General features: G+C 44.7%; 1 protein-coding gene across 5 annotated transcripts in view; it reads left to right on the top strand.

Annotated features, from left to right (window-relative positions):
- Window positions 1-12548, top strand: part of NUP50 (nucleoporin 50) — a 50398-nt gene that overhangs the window by 17889 nt on the left and 19961 nt on the right. For all 5 annotated transcript variants that reach the window (XM_075003513.1, XM_075003522.1, XM_075003528.1 and 2 more), the window contains 2 exons: window positions 8534-9199; window positions 11499-11577. In XM_075003513.1, the coding sequence (XP_074859614.1) occupies window positions 8534-9199; window positions 11499-11577 (745 nt within the window). The remainder of the gene's footprint in view (window positions 1-8533; window positions 9200-11498; window positions 11578-12548) is intronic.

Genomic DNA, 12548 nt, shown 5'->3' with positions numbered 1-12548 from the left:
AAAGACAATTGCCAACACAGCTAAGACAGTGTGACAAACCCCGGTCTCAACCTTGCCCACGGCTAGGAAAAGCGAACGCAGGTATTTTGTCCCGGCACAGGGAAATAAGCATCTGTTCACCCATCCTCCCCCTGACTTCCTTGTCATGGATGTGGTGAACAATAGGGAGAGACAGGGGCTTCAAGGGCCCTCCCCCAAGAACAAGGATGCCAAAAGACTAGACCTGTATGGTAGAAAAGTTGACTCCACAGGTGGTCTGCAGTTGAGAATTGCTAACCAGCAGCCCATAGTTAGCAGATATGCATATAATATGGCCAGTTCCATGGACCGTTTCGCTGAACTGCTTCCACCGGACGCCAAGACAGACTTTATGGCCCTGGTAGTGGAGCAGAGGCTCATATCCGGAGCAGCACTGCAGGCCGCCCTAGATGCAGTTGATGCAGCCACTACGGTTATGGCCCTTTGGTATTGCCATGCGAAGGGGAGCATGGCTTCAGGTCTCAGGACTCTCACAAGAGGTGCAGCAGTCCATTCAAGACCTCCCTTTTGAAGGCCCCTCTCTATTTTTGGAGAAAACGGTTAAGAGACTTCATGGCATGAAGGACTCTTGATCCACGTTACGCTCACTGTGTCTATACACACTGGTGACCCAAAGAAGGCAGTTTAACCTTAGGCCTCAGTTCAGACAGTTCCCCCAGCAGCAATGGGAGGGGAACAGAAGAAGGAGCCGCCATAATAGGAGGCATCAGGGTCACCAAACACAGGACCAGGGCCACACTAAAACCCCTCCTGGGCCTAGACACCAGTTTTGATGGGGCGGTCGAGAGCGTTGTACGGTCCACTCCCATAGTTCCAGCCCAAGGTTTATTTTCACTCCGCTTATCCCCATTTTACCAGGCATGGTGCAGCATAACTTTGGACCATTGGGTCCTCCGCACGGTAGGAAAGGGATATGCTATCCAATTTTCTTCTTACCCCTCTTCATAACTCCCTTCCCCGTCCCTCTTCAGGGACCCTTCTCACGAGATAGTTCTCAGACAGGAGGTAGGAATCCTCCTCCAAAAGGGGGCTATAGAGGAAAGTCCCCAGGAATTCTGGGGACAGGGATTTTATTCCCGCTATTTCCTCATTCCGTAAGCGAAAGGGGGGCTGAGGCCCATCTTGGACCTATGAAATCTCAACAAATTTGTAAGAAAGATAAAGTTTCGTATGATATCCCTGGGAATAATTATCCCAACGCTGGAATGAGGGGATTGGTTCGCTGCTCTCGACTTACAGGACGCATATTTCCATGTAGCAATTTATCCATCTCCCAGGAGGTTCCTCAGATTTGTGCTAGGGAAGGACCATTATCAATTTACAGTCCTCCCGTTCGGACTCTCCTCAGCCCTGAGAGTCTTTACCAAATGCGTGTCAGTAGTGGCAGCCTTCCTTTGCAGGCGAGGTTTGCATATGTTCTCATACCTAGATGACTGGCTGATCAAGGGTCGGTCACAAGGACAGGTGTCGAAACATGTACAGCTAATAAGAGCAACGTGCGGCACGTTAGGCCTCCTAGTAAATGAGGCGAAGTCTGTATTAGTCCCGACTCAAGTCATAGAGTTCGTAGGTGCACATCTAGACGCAAAGCAGGCCAGAGCGTTTCTGCCACACAGCAGGGTCCAGGCGATGGCGGCTTGCATACAAGCCCTAATGAGGTTCCCAACCACAACAGCTAGGGGATGCCTCAGATTGTTGGGACACATAGCGGCATGCACGTTCCTAGTCCAGCATGCCAGGTTACGAATGCGCCCCTTTCAGATGTGGCTCGCCTTTCTATGCAGACCTATGCAGTCAGTTGGCATGTGGGGGTACCCTTCAATCCCCCACAACCCTCCCTCTCCCTAGTCACGGACGCATCAGACCTGGGCTGGGGAGCACACTTGAGGGACCACCAGATGCAGGCCCTGTGAGGCAAAATGGACGCTCATCTCCACATAAATGTGAGAGAGCTCAGAGCAGTTTGTCTGGCATGCGAAGTATTTCAGCACAAGTTGAAGGGCACTGTGTAGCAGTCAGCACAGACAACAGCACAGCAATGTACCATATAAACAAACAAGGGGGTGCACGCTCATCGCCCCTGTGTCTAGAGGCCCTCGCGCTCTGGGATTTCTGCATCCAGCACCAGATTCTCCAGAGGGCGTTCTACCTGCCTGGGACTCACAACTCTCTGGCGGACCACCTCAGCAGGTCCTTCATGGACCACGAGTGGTCATTACACACACAAGTACTGAATTCAGTTTTCCAGAGGTGGGGATGTCCCCAGGTAGACCTCTTCGCCACGCATCTCAATGCGAAGTGCAGGACATTCTGCTCTTACCAGAACCGAAGTCCAGGTTCTTGGGCAGATGCCTTCAGCATCCATTGGTCAGGCCCATTGCTATACACCTTTCCACTGATACCGCTCATCCACTGAATGCTGTTGAAAATTTGGTCAGCCCAAATGTCAGTAATTCTGGTGGCCCCAGCCTGGGCTCGACAGCATCGGTACTCAGCCCTCTTGGAGAGGTCCACTCACGCTCTGGCGACACTCTTGCTGCTCCCGGGCCTGCTGACACAGGAGGAGGGGAGACTGCAGCACCCCAGTCTCCAAGCGCTGCACCTGACAGCATGGAGGCTCCATGGCTGAGACCGGTTAAGCTGGCCTGCTCCGAACCTGTCAGGGGAGTATTGCTGAACAGCAGGAAACCCTCTACAAGGGTAGCATATGTAGCCAAATGGAAAAGATTTACCATTTGGGCCACCCAAAAGGGGATGTCCCCGGGAGAGGCCACAATACCAAGTGTCCTAGATTACTTGCTGGCTCTGAGCCAGGCAGTGCTGTCAGTATCCTCCCTAAAGGTGCACCTGGCAGCCATTTCAGCGTTCCACCCAGGGGACGGGAGGTTTTCGGTCTTCTCAGACCTGGTGGTAAAAAGGTTTATGAAGGGAATGGAGAGAGTTAGCCCACAGGTTCAGGCCCCCCTGCCAATGTGGGACCTTAATTTGGTTTTGTCTAAGCTGATGGCTCCCCCTTTTGAATCTCTCGCCTCTTGTTCTATGTTGTTTCTTACTTATAAGGTGGCCTTCCTGGTGGCCATTACCTCAGCCAGAAGGGTGTCAGAGCTAAGGGCCCTGACGGTGGACCCAATTTATACGGTGTTCCGCAAGGACAAGGTTAGACTAAGACCCCACCCGGCATTTCAGCCTAAGGTGGTCTCCCCTTTCTATAGTAACCAAGACATCACCTTACCGGTGTTTTACCCAAAGCCCCATGCCTCCCCTAGGGAGCAGAGTCTACACACTTTGGATGTACGGAGGGCACTGGCCTTCTATATGGACAGGACCAAACCCATCCAGAAGTCACAGCAGCTGTTCGTTGCAGTAGCAGACAGGATGAAGGGGCATCCAGTTTCCTCTCAGCTGATCTCCTCCTGGATAGTAGCCTGTATCAGTGAGTGTTACAAACTGGCGGGGGTTCCCCCTCTGCCAATCAGGGCTCACTCCACAAGGGCACACGCGTCCTCTGTGGCGTTCCTAGCCAAAGTCCCTGTCCAAGACATTTGCGGAGCGGCCACTTGATCCTCCATTCACACATTTGCAGTGCATTACGCAGTTGCGCAGCACTCTAGGGAAGACGCTGCAGTGGGCAGGGCTGTCCTGCACTCCTGGCAGGGCTCCGACCCTGCCTCCTAGGCATTGGCTTGCATTCACCCAAATTGGAATGCACATGAGCAATCACTCAAAGAAGAAAAGGCAGTTACCTGTTCCGTAACTGGTGTTCTTCGAGATGTGTCTGTACAATGTGCTTTTATTTGGCCTGTCATCTGCACACGAGATGTTCTCACAGATCCTATCTTTGGTAACAGCACATCTTTGCAAACTAGGAATTGTGATATCCATATGTAGATGACTGCCTGCTTCAGGCATGATCTTTCAAAATACTGTCAGCCACACAAGACTACGAATACACTCATGCAGCTGCAACTAAAGATTGAACGTTCAAAAATCAACTGATTCCAATATCTATAATTCATGGGAGGTTGTTATAGATGCATTGAAGTCCAAAGCCTTCACCTCACTCCACAGGTTCAACACCCTGTCTTAACATAATCCAAGCTAGCTTGCAGACTTTAGCCAGCAGTTGTCTATAAACAACTTCAAGCATGGCACAAAGCATTATGTGCACCAAAGAGACAGACTAAGTAAACTGCTTTCAATGCCATCAACAATCAAAAACTCTCTTGAATTGTGTGGCAGGCTCCCCAGTATATCTGTGAAAGGCTTCCTTCACCACCTCCAAATTTTTTTTTTACAGAGGCATCTTTGCTGGGCTGAGGAGCTTATCTAGGCAACCATACAGTTCAAGATAGTGTCCCTCTTGGCATCAACAGTATATATCAGCATATTAGAACTCAGTGATCAGGAATGCCTGTTCACGTTTGATATTGTTGACCTTAAGGCAAATGTAGAAATTTTATAACAGACAACGCGGTATGAATGAGTTACAACAGAGGTGTGCAAACTGGGGGGGGGGGGGTGTCCAGTGCAATCAGCTTCCCACCTTCAGGAGCCCTCAACTGCCTCCCTGTAGCTTCTGTGCTTGTGTGCTGCGCTTCCTTCCTCCTTCCCACTGCCTTCTCTGTTGTCATCAGAGAGCTGGCATCTTTTCCGGTACACACACCTCCCCCCCCATGGGGGCCTCTGCTGCCTTCTCCGTGACCTCCCCTGGCTCACCTGAACTGTGCTGTCAGGCCTCCTGCAACCTAGGTATCCACTGCCCCCTGGGAGTGCTGGACTATCCCAGCCACATTTTCAGCATCTCTCAGCAGGAGCAAGCTGGGACGTGGAGGCATCTGAGTGGGGGTATGCTTTTACTAAGACAGCCCCTTGTTTCTGCCTCCCCCCTTCCCCAGCCAACATTGCCAAGGGAGCACAGCACTTTACTTACAGGTTGGGGGACCTCAGCTAATTGCAGGGATGAAAATGGGGCCTGATATCAAAAGTTTGCTTTCTCCTGTTTTACATAACTCTTCAAGGAATAAAATGCAGTGCTATGGTTCTAAGTCAGTGGAACTATGGAATCGATTCATTTGGCACTGCAGCAGTATACCATCACTCTGCCTTTTTTGAAACCAGAGCAGATTCCCTTAGCATCAAATCTTTCAGAAGCATGAATGGGAAATGGATCCTGTTCTCCAGAACACAGTTCTGCATTGAAGAGTCCCAGAAATACTTATTTTCCAAAGTCAGCACCAACAAATGTTCCCAGTTCTGCGCATTGTTCTTGGAGACACTTTTTTCTTTCACTGGAATACGGGTCTCCTTATTCCTTTCTTCCAATTACTCTATCAAAGGTCTTGCTCAAGAAAAGAGAGTAAAGGTTATTTTTATAGTTCCCGTTTGGCCAAGAAAACTATGGTTCCCATACTGTACGCATTTGGTGATGTTCCCACCAGTCATTCTTCAGCCTTTTTTCCCTACTCTAGCAGAACACCAGTTAGATTTGCCACCCAACTTGCAGGTTCTCTGGCTCCTTGATGATTCAAAAACAGAGTTGTTCAGTTCAGACTGTGAAAGAGGTGCTGCTATATAGCCCACCCCCTGCTCTCTCCTCCAGTCTGGTCTGACTCAAAACATATTGCCCTCACATCCTCTCACCATCCCACTTGCACTTCTTCATTCTAGATCTCAAGTCAGGATTATTTCTAAGGCAGTAAAGGTACATCTTTACCTTTGATAGAGCTTAGACCTTGAACAGGCCTTTGATAGTGTAGACAGAAATACACTGTGGAGACTGTTGCAGTATCAGGGCATTCCCCAGAAGATCATTAATCTCATTCGAGCCAATTACAAACCCTCCACTTGCCAGGTTGTACATAATGGCACTCTGACGGAATCTTTCACTGTTCGAACAGGTGTGAGACAGGGATGTCTACTCTCACCATTCCTTTTCCTTATAGTTATGGATTGGATTATGCTAAAAACAACAAGCGGACACCAGAGAGATATTCAGTGGACCTTCTCTCGTCAATTAGAGGATATCGATTTTGCTGATGACGTTGCTCTCCTGGCACATCGGCATGAGCATATGGACAGCAAAGTTGCAGTACTGGATAGCACTGCCTCAAAGGCAGGCCTGAAAATCAGTAGATGCAAAACTAGAACTATGAGGGTCAACCACACTAAACAAGACAACATCACTTTAGGGGGAGAGACCCTCGAAGACGTTGAACAATTTACTTATCTAGGTAGTGTTGTGAATAAAGATGGTGGTACTGACCTAGACATCAAATCCAGGATTGGCAAAGCCACAGCAGCATTTCAAACTCTGTGGCTGGTATGGAGATAACACAACATCTCTGTGGAAACAAAGCTAAGAATTTTCAATTCAAATGTAAAGTCCGTCCTGCTGCATGCCTGTGAATCATGGCGCACCACAAAGTTCTCAACACACAAACTGCAGACGTTTTTTAATAGATGGCTGAGGTACGTATTACAAATAAGATGGCAAGACAAAGTCACGAATGAACATCTGTGGACATGAACAGGCCAAGAGCCAGTGGGGATCCAAATAAAAAGGAGAAAATGTGGATGGCTGGGACATACTTTGAGGAAACCCCCAGCCAGCGTTGTTCAACATGCCCTAAAATGGAATCCTCAGGGGAGACGCACCCGAGGAAGACCCCAAATAACATGGAGGAGATCTACACTCACGAAAGCACAAGAATTGGGATATTCATGGGCCCAGATTGAAGCCATTGACCAAGATAGAAACAGGTGGAGGAGCCTTGTGGATGACCTATGCCCCTCTTGGGGTTTATGGGTTTAACTAACTAAAGTTACATCTTGCAGCCAGAACTTTCTTTCATGGTAAGACAGACAGCAATTCTCTTTTCAGTCATCCTACAACAAAAAGATTCCTCGAGCTCATAGGTAACCTCTCCCAGAAATCAGACATCCTACATCAACATGGGACCTTAACCTGGTCCTGAAGTGCCTTATAAAATCTCTTGAACCTGTGTCCATATGCATGCTTACCCATTTGTCTTTGAAAACAGTATTCCTAGATGAGTTGTGAAGCATGTAGATTATTTCAGTTTGTTGGTGAAAGAGTCAAGATGGCTTTTATAAAGGGAAATTATGTCTCACCAGTCTATTAGAATTCACCCCTGCTCCCTCCCAGTAAGGCAGTTTGCTGCTTTGCTGAGATCTCTCCTCCTTTCCTGGAAATCAGTTACTTCCCCCACACGTGCTCTCAGCTATACTAGACAGCAGCACAGTATAGTGTGCCGGGCAGGCAGCATGTGTCCCCGAACTGGAGTCAGGGCTCCTGCAGCTCATTGCTCACCAAGTAGGAATGGGGGTCCCACACAGGTCTGGCACTTTGGCCTCTTGTGCTGGGAGACTTGGGAACTTGGTGTGCTCCTTCACCGCCGTCTCCTTATTCCATTCTGCCCTGGTGCCCACCCCTCTGCCTGGTAGCTGAGCATAGTCTGGGAGAGCCCTGCATGAGTATCTGCTCCACTATCCGCAAAAGTGGTCTGTGGATATGAAGAGCTTTACCAATAGTGGTGTCCACCAGGGCGCTCTACTGGAATCAGTGCTGTTGAACAGATTCATAATTATCTGGGAAAAGGGAGTAAACAGTGAGGTGGCAAAGTTTGCAGATGGTAGAAAATTACTGAAGCTTGATAAGTCCAAAGTAGACTGCAAAAAGTTTCAAAAGGGTCACAAAACTGGGTGACCAGTCAGCAGAAATGACAGGTAAAATTGAATGTTGATGAATGCAAAGTAATGCACATTGAAACTGTGCATACAAAACGATGGGATCTAAATTAGCTGTCATCACTTGAGAGATTTTGGAGACATTGTGGATAGTTCTCTGGAAAACATCTGCTAAATGTACATTAGCAGTCAAAAAGGTAATGATTGGAACCATTATAAAGGAGATCAATAAGAGACTAAATCTGATAGATATATAAATCCATAGTATGCCCACACTTTTAATACTGCATGCATTTCTGATTGACACATTTTTAAAATGTGGAAGAAGGTACAGAGAAGGACCAAAAAAAGGTATAAAACAACTTCTCTGTGAGGTAAGATTGAAAAGATGGCCTTTTCAGAACGTTAGATGACTGACCGTAGGTTATAAGAGAAGTGCATATAATGATGAATAGTGTGGAGAAAGTGAACAAGGAAGTAGTATTCCTTCAGGTGACACAAGAACCAGACATTTGCTCATGAAATTGGCAGGCTGCAGGTTCAGAAAAGTACTTCTGCACACAATGCACAGTCAATCTCTTATCTTTAATCACTGTCTCTCTGCAATTTTGAAACTCTGGGCTACAAATATTAGGCCTGTTTTAAAGCTTTGTGCATTTATTTGCTGCTCCATCTGTTTCCCTTAGTCCTTAAATTAAATGATTTGATTCATAAACTTTAAAGGAAAGTATCTTCCCGACTACTTTTTGTTTTAATTACTCTTTTTTTGTTTTTTTGTTTTTAATAGGCCCTGTGACATCAAATGGTCCTACCGCACCAGTGGTTGAGAAAAAGGCTTCAAGCACAAAAGCTAATGGTGGCAGTCAACAGTCCTCATCCTCTGGTTACACTCAAAGTAAAATGTGCAGCTCTAGTGTTTATCACAAACAGCTGGCAGCTTTAAACTGTTCTGTGCGTGACTGGATAGTAAAGCATGTAAACACAAACCCACTTTGTGATTTGACACCCATATTTAGAGACTATGAGAAATATTTAGCAAGCATTGAACAAAATCATGGAAGCAGTAGCGATAGTGGCTCTGAAAATGAAAGTAACAAAACAGCTGGAACTCAGTGTATTCCTACATTTGGGACTTCAAAATTTGAGCAAGGATCAGCGTTTTTGTTTAACAGCACCAAAACTGCAGATGAAGCGGGCAAGAAAACTGAATCTACAGCGGAAAAGAACACGGAACCTTCATTAGGAGCTACATCAAATGTCTCATTTAATTTTGGCAAAAGTGTTGATAGTTCCATTTTAGGGTCCCTTAGTTCTGGCACATTGGGTAGTTTTTCATTCTCCCCTGGGAATTCAGGTGTATTTGGAAAAGATGCAAACCAGGGAAAGTCTGTTTCCACGCTTTCCACCAGGGTACTGGAAGTTCAGACAGAAAGTGGAAGTAGTGATGATAAAGGTAAATTGTTTTGTTTTATAAGAAGTTGAACTTTTGCTAATGATAAACTGTGAATATTGGGGTGAAACTTGATATTCCAAGATTTGTTTGTCGTGAGCTGTTAAGCTTAACAAGGTCTTGTCTAGGTTTATTCAGCATTTTGCTCTTATATTTCCAGAACTGAAAAATTACAGAACTTTACCTCTAATCTTGAGTTTCAGTCTTGCTGTCTTGACTCTAAAACTAAATTCATATATTTTTAATAGCACCTTTTCAGTGGTATGTAAGTGCTTACATGTTTGAAATTTGTTAAAACAGCCTTAAATTTGTATCCATCAAAAATTTCAACCAGATTCGTCATTGACAGTATTGATTTTTATAAATGTGTGACTTGTATATGCCTAAAAAGTGCATATTTTCCCTGCAATATAAATATAATCTGATGAAATTTAATTATATTGTAATCTCTAGCAGAATGTAACTTTAACTATACTATAATCTGCATAGCTAATTAAAGGGGCTGCAACCCCCCCTTTTCTCAAAGGGAAGATCCCTTTTATCTGTTTTAGGAATGTAAAATCCCTTGTAATTGGTGAACCAATTAAACAGTAGGTTAACCTACCATTTAACCGGTTAACCAGTTAAAAGAGCTGAGGGATGGGGCATGGCTGGGGAGTTTCTGGATTCAGCCAGAGCCAGATGGTTCCCAGTTCTTGTGGGCAGGGGTTCTTCAGCTTACCTGGAGCTACCTCTGTATTTGGGGAGGGACTGTGAGGGGCGGGCACCTGAGCAGCTCCTCCGCACCCTGCGCTGCCATTGATGGGGCTGCTCCAGCCATACTGGAATGTCCCACGGAGTTGGAGCAACTCCTGCTCCCACTGCCCCAGCCCCTGCTGGTAACCAGTTAACCATTAACATCCCTAATCTGTTTTAAAAAATATTCTACATAATGGTAAGTAATGATGCATAAATATAATGTGGTGCATAGTATCAGTTTTATAACAATGCTGAATTTTATATAGCATCAAATACAGATTAATTTATGAAAAAGTGTTTTGTGTGTGAAGTTAATTGCTGGGGTACTTTTGATTCCCTAGTCCCTACTCTGTAATAAAATTACTAGTCATTGGTACTGTGACAGTATTACTAAATGTTAATTTTGTAATCCTGTCTACCCCATTTGTCTCTTGAGGTTAAATGTACAGGTTGAACCTCTCTAGTTCGGTACCCCTTCGACTTGGCCAGTGCTTAACAAGAGAATTTGTTGGACCGTTGTGTAGCAGAATTACTAGCACTTCATTGCTTACTGGGCTCTCAAAAAACATTTAGGTGTAAGTGAGAGGTAAATAACAGCACAGAACACTGAGAGCCAGGACTAGTGGCTGTGAACAAATTTTATGGGACCATGGGAAACTTGGTCACACCCATGGTGGTCGTCTGGGCACTAAAATCATGCTGGATTACAGATGTTACCAGATGAGAGGTTCAACCTGTAGAAGCTAGAACTTGATCTTTCTGAATGTGAATCAGCTGTACAGTGGTACATTAAATATCTTCAGGTAGTTTCAGTCCCACTGAAGCACTCAGTAGCTTTGTCCAGCAGTTGCGGAGTGAACTGAATAAAGTTCTGATCAGTTTCATTGCTGCTATTGATAAGTATTTCGGGGGCAGTAAAGCTGCAAAAGATTGTGTCAGCTTCCTTCTGCTTAGAAAAGTTTTAAGTAGCTACAGAGGCAGGCGTAGAATCCTGGTAGAATCCTAGCAAATGGAGTGGGAGGGTGGAAGGGTTGGAAAGAGCCTGAGGTCTCAGTTATTTATATACAGTTTATAGGCAGTTATTCCTTGATATAATTGGTGTAAGTCTCCTTCACTACAGAGCTACCCCAAGAATACTCTTCAGGCTCTTCATATAGTTTATTTTTGGGGGGAAAGTTACTCATGAATATCTCTTTGCTTTCTAACAATCTCCCAACTCACCAAAATCCTAAATTAAAAAAAAAAAGCCTCAAAAAATAAACCTTTATTAATTAATGATCTAGTATTCAAACTTGGAATATGATGATTAGTTGATCCTAATTACAGTCAGTGGGTGAAGCTATTAAAACACTAGACTTACTGACTACAGAAGTTTCTTTACAGTTGCCTTACCTCCAAAACACACATCCATTTAAAATAATTTTTGATAATCTTTGGGAACTGTATTGTGCTCTGAATAAATAACTTAGGTTGTGTATCAATAATACAGTGTGAAGAAAATATTTTTAAAGTGGTATCTGCAAAATGTGTTGATGGGTTGTATTAAACTATTCCTTTGTTTAAGGAGGAGATGAGGAGGAGGAGGAACCACCAAAAGCAGTTGTTAATGAGGTAAAGGAAGATGATGCCTTCTACTCAAAAAAGTAAGTGATCGTTTTTAATGCTTAACAGCCATAGTGGATAAAAATCATTATTTCTTTTTTAAAGAAGAAAATAGATGTAAATGTTTTCAAAAAAATAAAATTTTTTGTTTTTCTTTAGATGTTGCAAATTCTATGCCTTTTTCCTATTCTACAGTCCTAAATTGATGAAATTTATGTTTTGCGCCTTTTTTAAAGTTTCTTAATGGTTATAACTTTAGATTTTATGTTGACTTTTTTTTTCTGTGAAGATATTTCGCCTCTGAACATCTAAGGCTTCTTTAACATTTGAGAACAACACTCAAACAAAATTGATAAGCAAATGTTTGTTCTGCTTGCACCCAACACCACCTGTATATGTATTGAATTTCCACAGTTCAAGAAAGCTGAAATTCTTTGAACATGTGTACACCATCTGATTTTGCAATTTGAAATCTGAGATTTGTTGTTCTAAGTCATTTAGGTGCTTCAGAAAATCTCCCAAAGCAGACATATGGCTATGTCTACACAGCACCCTAAATTTGAAATAAGATACAAAGTGCGTATCTTATTTCAAGTTTATTTCAAAATAGGCTATTTCAAAGCATCCCTTACTCCTCCTGCAACAAGGAGTACAAGGATGCTAAAATAGCATGCCCGTTATTCTGAAAAATGTTTCAAAATAACAGTGCATTTCAAAGACATGGAGTAGCTGTTTATTCTTTGAGTAGTGTCTGTGTGAGTGCTCCACTCTGGGTGTTGGTCTGTCCTTGTGCCGGCACGTGGAGACTTCCATAGCCATGGTTTCCCGCACATGTGCAGAAATGGCTCCTTGTGTTCTCTGGCATGCATGTAGCATAGGCTTCACAGCAAGAGAGAGATCAGACACTCTCGTGGGAGAATCTTTAGAGGCTGGGGGATGCTCCCACGAGGGTGTCTGATCTCCCTCTTGCCCATTCCTGGTCTCCAGAAGCATTTGTGCAGGCTGCACCAGA

This window comes from Carettochelys insculpta, chromosome 1 (assembly GCF_033958435.1).
Source record: "Carettochelys insculpta isolate YL-2023 chromosome 1, ASM3395843v1, whole genome shotgun sequence".
Classification (NCBI taxonomy): Eukaryota; Metazoa; Chordata; order Testudines; family Carettochelyidae; genus Carettochelys; species Carettochelys insculpta.
This window is presented reverse-complemented; position numbering and strand designations above follow the sequence as displayed.